Source organism: Nuphar pumila, chromosome 10 (assembly GCF_984573655.1).
Source record: "Nuphar pumila chromosome 10, dmNupPumi1.hap1.1, whole genome shotgun sequence".
Taxonomy (NCBI): Eukaryota; Viridiplantae; Streptophyta; class Magnoliopsida; order Nymphaeales; family Nymphaeaceae; genus Nuphar; species Nuphar pumila.
In genome coordinates, this window is record NC_143258.1 from 39,090,174 (window position 1) to 39,104,928 (window position 14,755).

At 34.1% G+C, this 14,755-nt stretch overlaps 1 protein-coding gene across 2 annotated transcripts in view; it reads right to left on the reverse strand.

Annotated features, from left to right (window-relative positions):
* The window catches only part of LOC149826698 (chromatin structure-remodeling complex protein BSH-like), a 49,396-nt gene extending 41,461 nt beyond the window's left edge, over positions 1-7,935 (reverse strand). For both annotated transcript variants that reach the window (XM_090020109.1, XM_090020110.1), the window contains exons 1-2: positions 7,744-7,935; positions 7,048-7,136 (exon numbers count right to left, since the gene is read on the reverse strand). In XM_090020109.1, the coding sequence (XP_089876235.1) occupies positions 7,048-7,136; positions 7,744-7,793 (139 nt within the window). In that variant the 5' untranslated portion in view covers positions 7,794-7,935. The remainder of the gene's footprint in view (positions 1-7,047; positions 7,137-7,743) is intronic.
* Between the last annotated feature and the right edge of the window lie 6,820 nt (positions 7,936-14,755).

The window sequence follows — 14,755 nt, forward strand, 5'->3', positions numbered from 1 at the left end:
AAAGGCACTCTTAGTTGTCATAGGCGCTAGAAGGAGCCTAGGCGTTGAACCCCTAAAAAGACCTACATGGAGCCTAGGCAGTACCCCAAATAAAAAAAATAAAATAAAATAAAAAACATAATAAGAAACATGTATACAACATAAAATCAATCAACAATAAGCAATAGACAAATAATGTCGTTGAACACTGTAAAGCAATTATATTACGTAACCTTAACCTTCTCAAACAAATTAAGAATAAATTAACAATTGAATAAACAAACCATACAACAATGTAAATGAACAATACACAAAAAATTAACACTAACAATAAACATAATACAAGCAAATCACAAATAATGTCTTCTTTTCAACAATAAACATAATACAAGCAATAGACAAATAATGTCTTCATCTTCTTCTTCTCAACAATAGAAATTAAAAAACATAATAAGAAACATGTATACAACATAAAATCAATCAACAATAAGCAATAGACAAATAATATGTCGTTGAACACTGTAAAGCAATTATATTACGTAACCTTAACCTTCTCAAACAAATTAAGAATAAATTAACAATTGAATAAACAAACCATACAACAATGTGAATGAACAATACACAAAAAATTAACACTAACAATAAACATAATACAAGCAAATCACAAATAATGTCTTCTTTTAAACAATAGACATAATACAAGCAATAGACAAATAATGTCTTCATCTTCTTCTTCTCAACAATAGACATAATACAAGCAATACACAAATAACATGTTTTCTCCTTCTCCTCCTTGAAGAAGAAAACAAATGATATTTCAAAAAAAAATCTTCAGAAAAAAAAGCCTAGGTGCCTAGGCGGTAATATAAGGCCCCACCGCCCAAACCTGGTTGCCCACACAGTGGGGATGCACCTAGGTGCCGCCATTGACAACTAAGAAGTTGCTCCTATTGGAAAAACCACGCCCAATAAGGAAGAACTTATAATTCCATTCCATCTTATGTCTCAACCGCCGATGGAACTTCTATCGGAACTTCTTTAAAAATAAATAGTATGGGAACTCTTGATTCAAAAAATTGTTGTTCTAAAAATAAGGGTTGTTCAAAAATTTAATTTAAATATTTTTCCATTTCTTAAAGTTTCGACCATGGAAGCAAAGTCTCTTTCTCATCGAAAGATTGCATCATGCAAGATCTTCAGTCAGAGAAGCTGATTGGGCAAGGCCATAAGAAAGGCGATCTTTACTTCATGGGTTTTTTTATTAATCCACCTAAGTCATTTTGTAATTATGTTCAAGATAAAAGCATTGATACTTGGCATAAGAGACTTAGGCATCCTAGTTTTTCAAAAATGTATCTCTTTCATTTTTTGAAAAATATTTGTAATGTAAAGGATATATCTGGTAAAGATTGCATTTTTTGGAAAAATGAAAGCAATTCCTTTTACCCAACGAACTTTTATTTTTACTTGTCCTTTTGAATTAATGCATTCGGATGTATGGGGTCCTTCATCAGTCATATCAATAGGAGGTTACTCCTATTATGTTATTTATTTTTATGATTTCACTAAATATACATGTATTTACTTTTTAAATTTTAAATCTGAAGTGTTTTTTTCTTTAAGGAATTTCATATAATGATTAAAAATTAATTTCTTAGTAACATATCTATCCTTAGGTTTGATTTGGGAGGTGAATATATGACAAATGATTTTCAAAATTATTTGAAACAACACGGCATTTGTCATCAAAAGTCTCGCCCTAGAACTCCCCAACAAAATGGATTAGCAGAAAGAAAGCATAGACATATAATAGAAACTGCTAAGACACTTCTCATTTCTAAGGACACTCCAAAAAAAATTTGGGCGGAAGCCATGTTAACTTCAACCTACTTAATAAATAGAATACCTTAATCTTCCTTGCAAAATGTCTCCCCATTTGAAAAACTTTTCAAAATGACTCCTGATTTTAAAAGATTGAGAATCTTTGGGTGTAAGTGCTTTGTGCTTACTCATAAAAATGATAAACTATTGAGTGTGTTTTTCAAGGATATGGGAAAAATAAAAAAAGGTATCGTTGTTTTGACCCAAAGAACAACAAACTTTATGTTTTTAAAGATGTTACCTTCTTAGAAAATGAAAGTGGATTTGATAATAAAGAAACTAAAGAAGAAATTAACTATACATTTCTATTTTATATTTTACCGAGACTTGAATCTAACCAACTTGATTGTAATGATGTCTTTGAACTTTGCTTGAATGATGTTTCTAGTAATGAACATCCAATTGTTGATGAAATATGTCATCAAAATGAAAAACCAATTGAAAATATGCATGTTTATATTCAGTGTGGACAAAGTGATCAACCATGTGCTCTTGACAAGTTCACACAAAAATATACCCTTAGAGGAATCTCAACTTAAGAGATCTAATCGGATTTCTAATGTTCCTAATAGATTTGCACCTTATGATTCTTTTTCTCCCAACTTTAGAGCTTCTCACTCTTATAATGAACCTTCCCATTATAAAGATGCCAAAAAATATTTTCATTGGATTAAAGCAATGAAAATAGAGCTTGATGACCTTAGGAAAGCCAGCACTTGGGAAATAGTTGATTTTCCTCTAGGCAAGAAACCTATAGGATATAGATGGATGTTTAAAGTAAAGACCAAAAGTAAAGTGATGGATCCCTAGAAAGGTATAAAGCAAGGTTAGTTGTCAAAGATTATGCTCAAGAATATGGAGTAGATTATGAAAAAACCTTTGCTCATGTCACTAGGATGACTAGTGTCCATACCTTAATAGTCATTGCCTCTATCCAAAAATGGTCAACTTATCAACTAGATGTTAAAAATATATTTTTAAATAAAAAAATATGTGAGGAAGTTTACATGGATCCCTCACCAAGAGTGGATATTAATGGTAAAACTCTGAAATTAAAAAAGGCCTTATAAGGTCTTAAACAAACACCTAAGGCTTGGTATGATAAATTTAGTCATGTTTTGATTAAATTGAGATTTATTTCTTGTTATACAGCTGACATTGTGCTCTTTGTCAAGAAAACAGGTACTAATATTGTAATATTTCTACTATATGTTGATGACATGATCATTACAGGAAATGACAAAGGAGTTAGTGAAATTAAAATTGTTTTAAAGAAAAATTTTAATATGTCTGACTTGTGATTTTTGAGATATTTTTTAGGAATCAAGGTTGCCTACTCACCTAGAGGATATATCCTTTCCCAAATGAAATTAGCTGCTCATATATGTGCTAAGTCAAGATTATTTTATGAAAATAAAGTAGAGACCCCATAAGTCATAAATGTTAAATTAATACTTGAAAATGGCATATTGCTCGAAGATCCTACTCCTTATCGCCAATTGATTGGATCGCTCACCTACCTTTCTATCATCCGACCTGATATCGCTCATGTGGTTCATGCAGCAAGTCAGTTTCAACATTCTCCTACCATAGTACATATGGGCGCAGTTATGAGGACTATTCGCTATATTAAAAATACAATCTTAAAAGGGCTTTTTTTATCCTCCTCATCTTCATTAGATTTAACTGCTTACACTGATACTGACTGAGGTAGTAATCCAAATGATAGAATCTCAACTACTAGTTTTTTTGTTTTCTTAGAGAATTCCTTAATTACTTGAAGGTGCAAGAAACAGCAGAAGGTCTCGTTATCTTTAATTGAAGCAGAATATCGAGTCATGATTATGACAACAATAGAGATTATATAGCGACGGACTCTTCTCCAGGACATGGGAGTTTTCATCTCCAAATCTTCGAAGATGTGTTGTGACAACAAAAGTGCAATCTACATTGCAAGCAACCACACCTTCCATGAAAGAAAAATGCATATTGAGATGGACTACCAATACGCATATGATGAGTATCTGAAAGGAACTTGCCGATTGCCATCTTGCCGATTTTTTCATCGAAGCTCTTCATGCACCTAACTTTATTTTTCTCCTTAACAAACTTTTGGTGATCTCACTGTAAGTTTGAAAGAGGGTGTTAAAATGTGTATATATATATATACAGTTTTGTAATCAAGGGTATTTCTATCTTTTTACCTCTTGTAATTAACACAGTCCATTAGGGACTGTTTTGTAATTTTTCTTTTTTTATTTTTTGTTTTCTTTATTTAAGTGACGAATCATTAGATATGTGAGAGACATTATGCATGAGATGTTCTTCTCTTCATACTCCACAGTTCTTAGAGCCTTTTGTGATGTAGATTTTGAGGGAGTTGCATCATCCACATCTGAAGCAGAATATAGGGCTATGGCTCAAGTTGCAGCAGAAATTGTTTGGATTAGGTGGCTATTAGGAGAATTAGGAGTGACCTCCTTGTATTGTGACAATGATTACCATTCATATTGAAAAGAAATCCAAAGTTTCATGAAATGACTAAGCATATTAAGATAGATTGCCACTTTAATAGGAGAGCCTATGAAGATAGAGTTATCTCTCTTGAGCATGTGAGCTCTAAAGATCAAATTGCAGACATGTTCACTAAGAGTCTTGCCCTTTTACATTTTAGTTCATTCTTTTCCAAACTTGGGATGATTCCTCTTACATCATCTCAACTTTGAGGGGGAGTGTTGAGACTTGTGTATCATACGTAGGGGTGTCAACGGGTCGGGTTTGGTTGGACCCAAGTAGAACCAGACTTTGGCCTGATTTTTGGGTATGGTATCGGGTATGGGCCTAGGTCTAATCGGGTCCACTATAAGAGAAACCATACCCGAACCCGATAAGAACTAATGAACCAGACCCAGACCATACACAGTAAAATAATATTTTTTATCATTTTTACATTGAAAATTTGCAGGTCTTAATCGGAACTCAGGTCGGGCCCGGGTCTTGTATAAAATTTCACAAACTATACATGGATTCTTGTATTAATCGAACCTTTGGGTCCGAACCCGGGTCTTATTATTTATCACCATACCCGGACCCTATAGGGTTTGGTTTGGGACAGGTCTGGGTAAACCCAACCAGTTGACAGCCTTAATCATATGTTTGGCCATCTTAAATGTTACCCCTTTATTGTATATATGTGTACATTTCATTCTTTCTAGGGGTATCCTTATACATTTTCAATTAGTGTAAAGTCAATAGTTTTTGTATTGTAGTGAGGCAGAGGGGATGTCACCCATATATTGTTGTAACTCTCTCTACAACAACAACAACAACTACGCCTTCATCCCAAAACAATTGAGGTCGGCGATATGAACCAAAAAAGAAAATCATTCTGGGTCTTCCACATGAATCCTTCTCCTCCAATCATTTCTATCTAATGTCATGTCCTCGGTGAGGTTCAAAGCATTCATATCCTTTCCTATCATCTCCATCCATGTCTTCTTAGGCCTACCCCGACCTCTTTTAACTAATATATTTTCCCATTTCTCCATCCTTCTAACTGGAGCATCATTAGACCTTCTCCGAATATGTCCAAACCACCGTAAATGATTCTCTCTCATCTTATTTTCAATGGGTGCAACGCCTACCTTCTTATGTATCTCCTCGTTCTGAATCTTATCTTTTATTGTATTTCCACACATCCATCTAAGCATACGCATCTCAGCTACACTCATTTTTTGAATATGATGTCTCTTGGCAGCCCAACATTCTGTACCATATAGTAAAGCAGGCCTAATAGTCATCCTATAAAACTTTTCCTTCAACCGCAATGGCATTCGCACAACACTCCAGTTGCACTTTTTCATTTCATCCACCCAACCTTTATCCTATGATTTACATATCCATCAATTTCTCCATACTTTTGAATGATAGATCCCAAATATTTGAAACAATCATCCACCAGTATTTCTTGCTCACCAAGCTTCACTACACTCCCATCACTACTTTGTTGCTTACTAAACCGACATTCCATATATTTTGTTTTACTCTTACTCAACTTAAAACCTCTTGCTTCCAATGTATGTCTCCATAATTCTAACTTAGCATTAACCTCAGCTCTAGACTCATCAATCAAAACAATATCATCAGCAAACAACATACACCACGGCACATTTTCTTGAATTGATCTCGTAAGCTCATACATCACTATAGCAAATAGGAAAGGGCTTAAAGCAGATCCTTGATGTAACCCAACCGTTATAGGAAAATTGGTTGTCACCCCTTCACAAGTGCGGACATTGGTTACTACTCCTTCATACATATCTTTAATTGTTGTAACTCTCTCATTTTAGAAAAAAAATGAAGTTTCATTTTGTGCTTCCTCTCATCCTCTCTCTTCTAGAGTTCATCTTCTTGATAGAGGCTAAATTCCTATCCTTGTAGCAACAACCCAATAATGTTCATAAGAAATGGAAATTAAGCAGAGCCATGCAAATGTTTGTCATGATTTTCAGAAGGAGCTAGCTTTTAGTGATTTTATTGTCAGAAAGCATCAGATTGCTCGAAGTTTCTTTTGATTATCCTTTTTAATCAAGCCAAAAAGTTAGGCCTGCTATTCTTTACTTTATGCTGATGGCATTGTTAATTGTACGTTAGCAAGAAAGAGAAATTAAAAAAAATGCATCCTCTTCTCTTAAATGAAGGGCAAAGGCTTGATGGATTGTTTCACAATTGATCACATTGCAAGTTATAATGCCTTCTTTTCTCATAAGAAATAGTGGTTTGTTTGATACTGAATAGATTTATCAGCCACGAGATATTGTACAACACCATTTTATTAATAGGAACACCCAGCTCGTCGAATCCTTTTGGGTTGTTTCCTTCTCTCTCATCTACTTAAAAGAAGCTAGATAATCGCTCTTCCTTCCCGGAAGAAAACTTATATGAAGAATGATTGATACAAACTGCTACCACTGCAAATATGGTGCGACTAACTTGAAGGAAATTGTAAAGCACCATCCATGACAAGAATATAAGACGAATATCGGTCTCCTACTACAGGACATCTACTGCAACTTAGTACAATGCACCAACCAAAGACATCTACTGCAATTTGGTACAACAAACCAATCAAAGAACATTAAAAAAACCATAACAATGAATCAAGAAACAACCTAAAGTAGCACATACCAGTAGGGTTCCATGTAAAGGCATCCTTGAAACGCTGCCCCTCAACTTCAACATCAACACGAATAGGAACTAAATTCTCTGACGTCGGCCTGGATTCAAGACAGCATTTTCAAGCACAGCCACAAAGGATTCCTATAGCAACCCTGAAGAAGCAAAATGAAGCAGCAGAGGGTTTCCGTGCTACGTCACAGGGACACGCCAGACATTTAGGGTTCAGAGCCCAGGGGACACGACAGGACATGTAGACAGACCACGTGTCACGTTATGACATTGCGAAAAATATTTGATTTCTTTTTAACAGTTTTTAATAGTATTTCAATAAGATTATATTATACATAGTAAAATATAAAAAGATTAGAAAATTTTGAAAAAAGAAACCGTGCCCTCGTGTCCTACTTTTCGAAAAAAAAAAGTGCCTCTGACTCGGGTCGTGTCGGTATATTTCTTTTGCGCTCTCTTACGCAACAAAACTGATACTATAAAAAAAGCCCCAACCTTCACCAAAGGGCTCGAACGGAAACCGAGCACCACAGGAGAAATAGCAAGCGCATCCCTCAATTCGATCTCACAACAGACTCTCGTTCGGAAGGAACGGGTGAGTGAGTGAGTGAGAGAGCTAGGTTCGGATCGTTCATCATCGTGGAGTAACAGAAAAAGAAAATGGAGAAAGGTTTTCAGGAGAGAAAGTTCATTTACATTCGGAACTTCATGGCCGGTTTCGGTATGGCTGCCGGAAAAGTCCTCATGCTCTCGTGCCCGCCCTCGTCCTTTCCCGAGCAGAGTTTCGGGTGGTGGTGCTGGTTTTCGTTCAAAAGAGGCCGCGGAGGTGGGGTGGGCAAGGTCTGGGTTGTGAACAAGTTTGTGATTTTCGTTAATCTGAGAACTGTTTTTGGCCTGAAAACAGGAGGTTACTCACAAATCAAGTTCTGCAGCTCTTTGTACCCAGTCTCTCGCTCTCTGGATCGAAATTTACAGGTAGCCCCTAAAGTTATGATTATTTTAGATTTACTGTCTATACTACTCAAAATTAAAATTACAACTATATCCAGAAATTTAGCTCTTACCTTACTGTCCGTCCATCAAGATTTATTGCAAAACTCTGTCGTCTACGTAACTGATCGTTTTAAAGAATGGAGCTTGCAATCAGCCGATGGGGTTGCCCACGAAGTTTTATGTCATTGGAGTCTTCTCTATTGCTGGCCGATCCCTCGTCGGCCCATTCGAGAGCTGCGTGCATGCTCACATCACTAAATTTCGTTATTAAAGTTATTTCCTTTCCCCCACCCCCCAAAAAAAAAAAGTACATGTAGTTTTTCTGTGAAAATTTTATAAAAACATGCCTAACTTTTGATCAATTTACAAACATAGCTTAACTTTTAAAATATTACAAAATGCACCCTTAACTTTTGAGAATTACTTTGTTAATTAAGCATGCATTGTTAATATCTCAAAAGTTTGGCGTGTTTGTACATAAACCAAAAGTGAAGTATATTTTTGTAAATACTTCTTTTTCTATGCAATAAAAAAAAATTAGCTATCGTACGCAATGTTGGGTCATCGAGTATGTGTTCAAAAATAAGTAATCAAAAGCGTGGTCAAAAGACAATGTATCGGCAACTTATCCTTTGTCACTTTTATATATATATATATATATATATATATATATATATATATATATATATATATATATATATATATATATATAGGGATGGAGCCACGTTAAGAGGCTTTAACCTGGAGAAACCCCACAAAAGGTGTCCACCCAAACCCGTAGAAGACATGGGCCGTGCCCAACCCAAAGGTTGCCCCCAGGACCTTTCCCCCTCCCTTCACCAAATCCCTCCATCTTACCCGAATCTCCGCTAAATCCCTAATTCCCACCCTCTCTCTTTCTCTCTCCCTCAAACTCTCTTTCCGGCCTTTCGCCCTCTGCCATCCCTGCAACCCCACCTGTAATGCGGTCCCCTCTTCACCGCTCTACTTACAACCAGGCGGAAGCAGATCAGGTCATGCTGAACATAAGCTTTTTTGCTCATGCCAACATCATGGCCGTCCTTTCATATTTTGAAAAGTTAGTTCGTCCAAAATGCAAATAGGGCCACGATGTTGGCATGAGCAAAAAAGCTCATGTTCAACATGACCTGATCTACTTCTCAGCCATGCGGCCTGGTGTAAGTTTTGGAAAACCCTTTTTAAAATGATAGCTTTTAATTAAAATCCAGTGAAAGCCAAACACAAAAAAATATAAAAATTTGCTCGCATGAGTGGTGGAGTTTGGGTCGATCTCAAGGAACGAGAAATACTTGTATCCAAACACACAACTATGCTACTCTTTATTGCCAAAATAAAGAAAATTAAATAATTAAATAATTAAATCACTCAAGAGTATTGCCCTACGCAGAGGCCTTAAAGAATAAAAGAATAAAAATGCCTTATTACAACCCAATGAATTGAATTAAATAAAATAAAAGCCTAGTCTAAAAAGAGAAGCAAGAGTCTTCAGTGCTTGAGGCTTTTGTGGTTCCTTTCTGTCTCTTCTAGGTTGAACACTTTTGTATGGTTTGATTAAGGACCCTCTGAAGGCTCCTTGAGGGAACCTCAGAGGGTACTTTGAGGGCATGAAATGGGCTCTTCCAACGCTTTCCTGCAAAATACAAAAACAAAACAAAACAATATGATGAAAACGAAACCAAATCTAAGCTTAAAAATCAATAAAAACAAGATTTAAATTAACTAGAAACAAACTACTATGAGACAAAACAGCGAAACTGACTAACTAATCAAGCAAGAAATTAACCAAGGTAACAAACTAATAACCATCTATAAAACTTCCAGCAATCCAACTAAATAATTGTCAAAAAAAATATGGAAATCTAATCAATTTAATAACATGAACTAATCAAATAACAAACTAATCATGAAATAAACAAAACGTGATCAGCATTAGCTAACTATAATCTAACTCACAAACTACTTAATATTAATCCAAGAAAGGGAGCGTACACTAAACTTGGTTATTTAACACTCTACCCAAATTCAACCACTAAAATAATTGCTCGGTGTCTAGCTTAAAAAAATAGGCTGAATGTAAAACCACTCAAGTAGGATAACATAAACCTAGTCAATCAATGTAATATGAATACCTAAGTCTATTGAATGCACTAAACAAGGACTGGCTGAATACGATTCCTAATGGGAAATAGACGCGAATAAAAAAAGAAAGTACTAATTGACTCTATTAAAAAAACTCTAAACTAACTAAAGATTCTAGAAATCAATTGGATTAATGAAAACAAATACTAAAACAATCACGTCGAATGAAGCACAACTAAACACGGTTGCAAAAAGTATTATAATGATAAAACTAATCTAAAAAGTAATGTTAACAAAACACTTAACTTTGGTGAAATAAACTAATGAACTAACATTGATGAAATCAATTAATCAACTAACCTAAGAAAAACCAATAATTACTAAACTATAGCAAATGTCAATCTGAATAACAAATTCAGCTATTTCCTACCAAACAACAACAAAAAAACTTTAAACTATGACACTCTAAATAATACTAACCATGCTAAAGTAAACTAACGTACTGCTGCATACTAAATAAAAAACCATTGATATGATACTAAATAACAAAAGACGTTTAGGTCTCGTCTAGCTAACAAAACACTAAAATAAGAACACATGTAAAAATACTAAGCTACCAACCCCTGATTAATGTTTGTTGCCAACACAAAAAAAATAGTCATTCATTAACATCAAACCGAACTGCAACATGCAGAAAAGATTCTGGGTTGCAACACGGCTCGACTGCAGAGTGAGCTTCACGTCAACGATCAATGGCCAAATCTTTCGATAATGGCAAATCTGGTCCTTATCTCACACCAATGGGACAACCATACGATATGCTCAAAAACAAATATATTTTATTCTATCTTATGCTAAAACAACAAACCAATCTTCGCTATATGCAATAAAATCATATTTAATCTATGCTATAAAAGTATCTAAACCAAACTTTATGCAAAAATAAGTAAAGAAACGGGGAAGAAGAAATAAACCGTGTGATTTGCCTCCGATCGAGGGGTTGAGAAGAGAAGACGGTCAATTCATCTGTATCCATGCTCCCCGATGAAGAAGAAGAAGTTGCCGATGATGAGAGGGTTTGAAGCTTGAAGAAAAAGAAGAAGAGGAGAACAAGGAGAGAAAGAATTCGGCAAAAGAGAGAGGAAAAGCAAGGGAGAGAGAAGAGGGAGGCAAGAAGGAGGGAAAGAAAAAGGGCTGCTGGAAAAACGTATTCCCAGTCTTCAATAATTCTATTTATAGTCCCCATTAGGTTAAAAATCAGCTTTTCAAAAGAGATACGATAAATTTTCAATAATTTCAAAAAAGTCTCTTCTTGAAAAACAAGTTTTTCAAAAGGGGTTTTTCCTAAAACTAATTAAAGACAATTAATGAAGTCCTAATCTAATCTAAATTATAAAAGTAGAAAAATTCTATCTAATAAAAATACAAAAAATGCAGGGCCGAATAAAAAATTGTGATTTTTCTCAAAAAATCAATTTCGAAGTGGATTCTCAAAAACAACGATAAATATGAGTTTTTAATGTGATTTTGTCATGGATCATGCATAAATTAAGATAAATAAACATGAAAAATGTATGCATGATCACGACCCAAGCATATCTCTCTCTTTTTTTCTCTATCTCTTTGGTCGTTGCCCGTTCTTCCACTCCCTCTCTCACTTCAACTTTCCATTCCCTGCTGAAGGAGGCAGAGTACCGCCTCAGGTCCTCTATCTCTCTCGTCTCCACGGCGGAGTGTTCTACCCATCGTCATTAGCGTTTTTGTTTTCGTAACGAGATGAGAGCATTGCCATGTCATCTGTGTTGTCTCCATAATAGAACCTGAGAATGGCAGTGTGTCTAACCATCCGGAAAAGGGCCACGGGGTCAGATTTCTTAATGTGCATGGATATCCAGAAAATAGTGTGGCTCTTTTCTAGCGTACTCTTTCAATGTCTCTAGTTGGCCAGAAGGGCCGCTGGCTGCCCCATTTCTAACCGGCCATAGGCCAGAAGACCTCGACCTTCATTTTCTTTCACAATTGAAACATTTTTATTCATTTATCTAGTTCTTTTACATTGCGAGTTTTTGTTTTATTTATAGAAAACCATGTTTTTGATTTCACATTTTCACAAGTGTTCTCTTTTCTTTTCTTTTTCTTTTTGAATTTTGCTTCTAGGATGTAAGTTTGTTGGTTTGTAAGTCACAAGTCCTGTAAAAAAAAAATGGTTCTTAGAATTTGTTTTTTAAAGAGGATGGTTCTTAAGAGCGTTGATCGTTTCTAAATCAATCTAAAAAATGATTGAGATCTTGGTTAACTTTTGGTGAGAAGTTGAAGAAGGCTGAAGGTGTGGGCTTCTCCAAGCAGTCAAGAAGGACCAGTTCACAAATTAAAATGTAAAACTAAAAAAAAAAACAAGATAACAAAGTGAAAAAATGAATCCCTAAAAAAATGGCCTCTTGCTTAATCCATATGTTGAAATTTGGGAAAAAAATGGAATAAAAAGGTAAAATAATATGGTATTTGCTCAAAATCACAATACCTATTTTTAGTAGATTTTTTAGGAAATATATAGGTTCAACACCAAAAGCATATTTACCGCAATAAATATGCTATAAATAGATATGTTTATGAATTTGGACTTATACACGTAACAACAAAGCACCTATTTCTTGTGACAGATCAATAGGTTGGCATGCAAGCTATGTGGTATGGGTAAATCTTTTCCATATATTAAGGGAGTGTTTGATAGTGGGGGAGAATTTCTCCCGCTGAGAATTTTCCTCCAGTTTTGTGTTGGGCCCATGTCTTAATCAAACACAGGAGTTCTCCCCAAAATTCGTGGAGAACTTATTCCCAAAAGCATGGGAGAAAAAGATGGTGCCCACCCTGGTGAAATTTTACCCAAAAAGTGAAAAGAGGGGGTCGACTGTTGAGGACTCAATGGGTTAGGGCATCATCTTCCCCTTCCGCCTCGGTCGGCTAGCCACTTTGAGATTTTAGGTCACCGCTTAGGGCCTCTTATTTTAGAAGGGCCTTCAAAATTTGGTGTTCACATACGATAGACACATGACACATATCGAGGGCTTACAAAATTTGGTGTCTAAATAAGGTTAATAGAAATATTTAGGTAATTATTAAATTATAATTTATTAATTATCCAGAAACTATAATTTAGGCAATTTTATTAATTATCTAAACCTAGTAATAATTTTTTTTAATCCTCAAAATTTCAAACCTTTAAAGTAATAGTAATATTTTTTTACATAATTTATTAACTTTTTACAGCTAATTAGACTCACTAAAAGTTCTAACCTAACCAAAATCGGTAACCTAAAGAGCCTAAACTAAAGCATATCTCTATCTAAATGATCAACATTCCTAAATAATTATTCAAAATCTGATTCAAACATCTCTCTCTCTCTCTCTCTCTCAACGATCAACATCTCCAACTTTAATCTTGCAAGTTATTTTCTTATGTTTTTTTTTGTTTGTTTTATGTTCATTGACATTATAGTATCATAATAATTACTAATTAGTATGTGTTTTTTTTTTTACATCTTTCAAGTTTCAATATGATCACTCGCATGACCTTTAATTGAATTATAACACTCATCCTAAATATTGGTCCAATAATCTTTTTGCAATATATTCTCCTCTATTTTTAGTTTTAGATGATTCATATTTAATAGTGTACAAAATTTTTGTTCATTAGTTTATGTATACGCAAGTGTTTTTTTTTTTAATTTGATGCTCATGCTAAAAATAAATTTTTTAATCTTATATCCTCCATGTTCAGGTTTACTAGGTCTCATGTGTGTGGTGTGCCTAACAACTATTTGATCCATTCTCAAAAAATTATTAAGTTTTATTATTCTTTTATTTTTACCATGTTAAAATTATTATGTCCTTTATAAAATTTGAATTTGGACAAAAACATGTGAAAAAAAAACTAAAAATTTAGTTACTTCTCTAAAGGGTGCTCTTGATAAGTTTGTTGTTAATAAAAAAAATATAAATTACTTGAATGATGATACTATTACCCACAATGAGAAAAATTTAAAAGATGTTGAAACCAAAGAAAGTGAGAAAATTGTCAATAATTTAGAAGAACGGAGAATAATACCATAAGAAATTCATGAAAATATAGAGAAAAAGCATGAAAAAGTAAATGAGAAAATTTAAGAATATTTAGAAGGGAAACCACAAATAATAGCTAATTATTCTATCAATATTTATGATTGAGGACATTGGCCAAATATAGATATAAAATTATGGGATTTATTAGTTGAAAGAGGCCCAATTATAGAAAATAAAAGAAAATTTTCTCTTGATAAAGACTCTAGACATTTTTCTATGTTTCATTATTATTGAGAATTACCAAATAGATAAAAACATGATAAAAAATAGTTAATTTATTCAAAAGATGTTGATTAAGTGTTTTGTTTTTGTTATAAGTTATTTATATTGAAACTTGATAAAATTCAATTAGTTAATGAAGGAAGTGAAGATTGAAAGAAACTTAGTAGAATATTAAAAAGTCATGAAACACAAGTGAACATATTACTAACATGAATGCTTGGTTTGAGGTACATAAAAGATTATTAGAAAAAAAGACAATTGACAAAAGTACTCA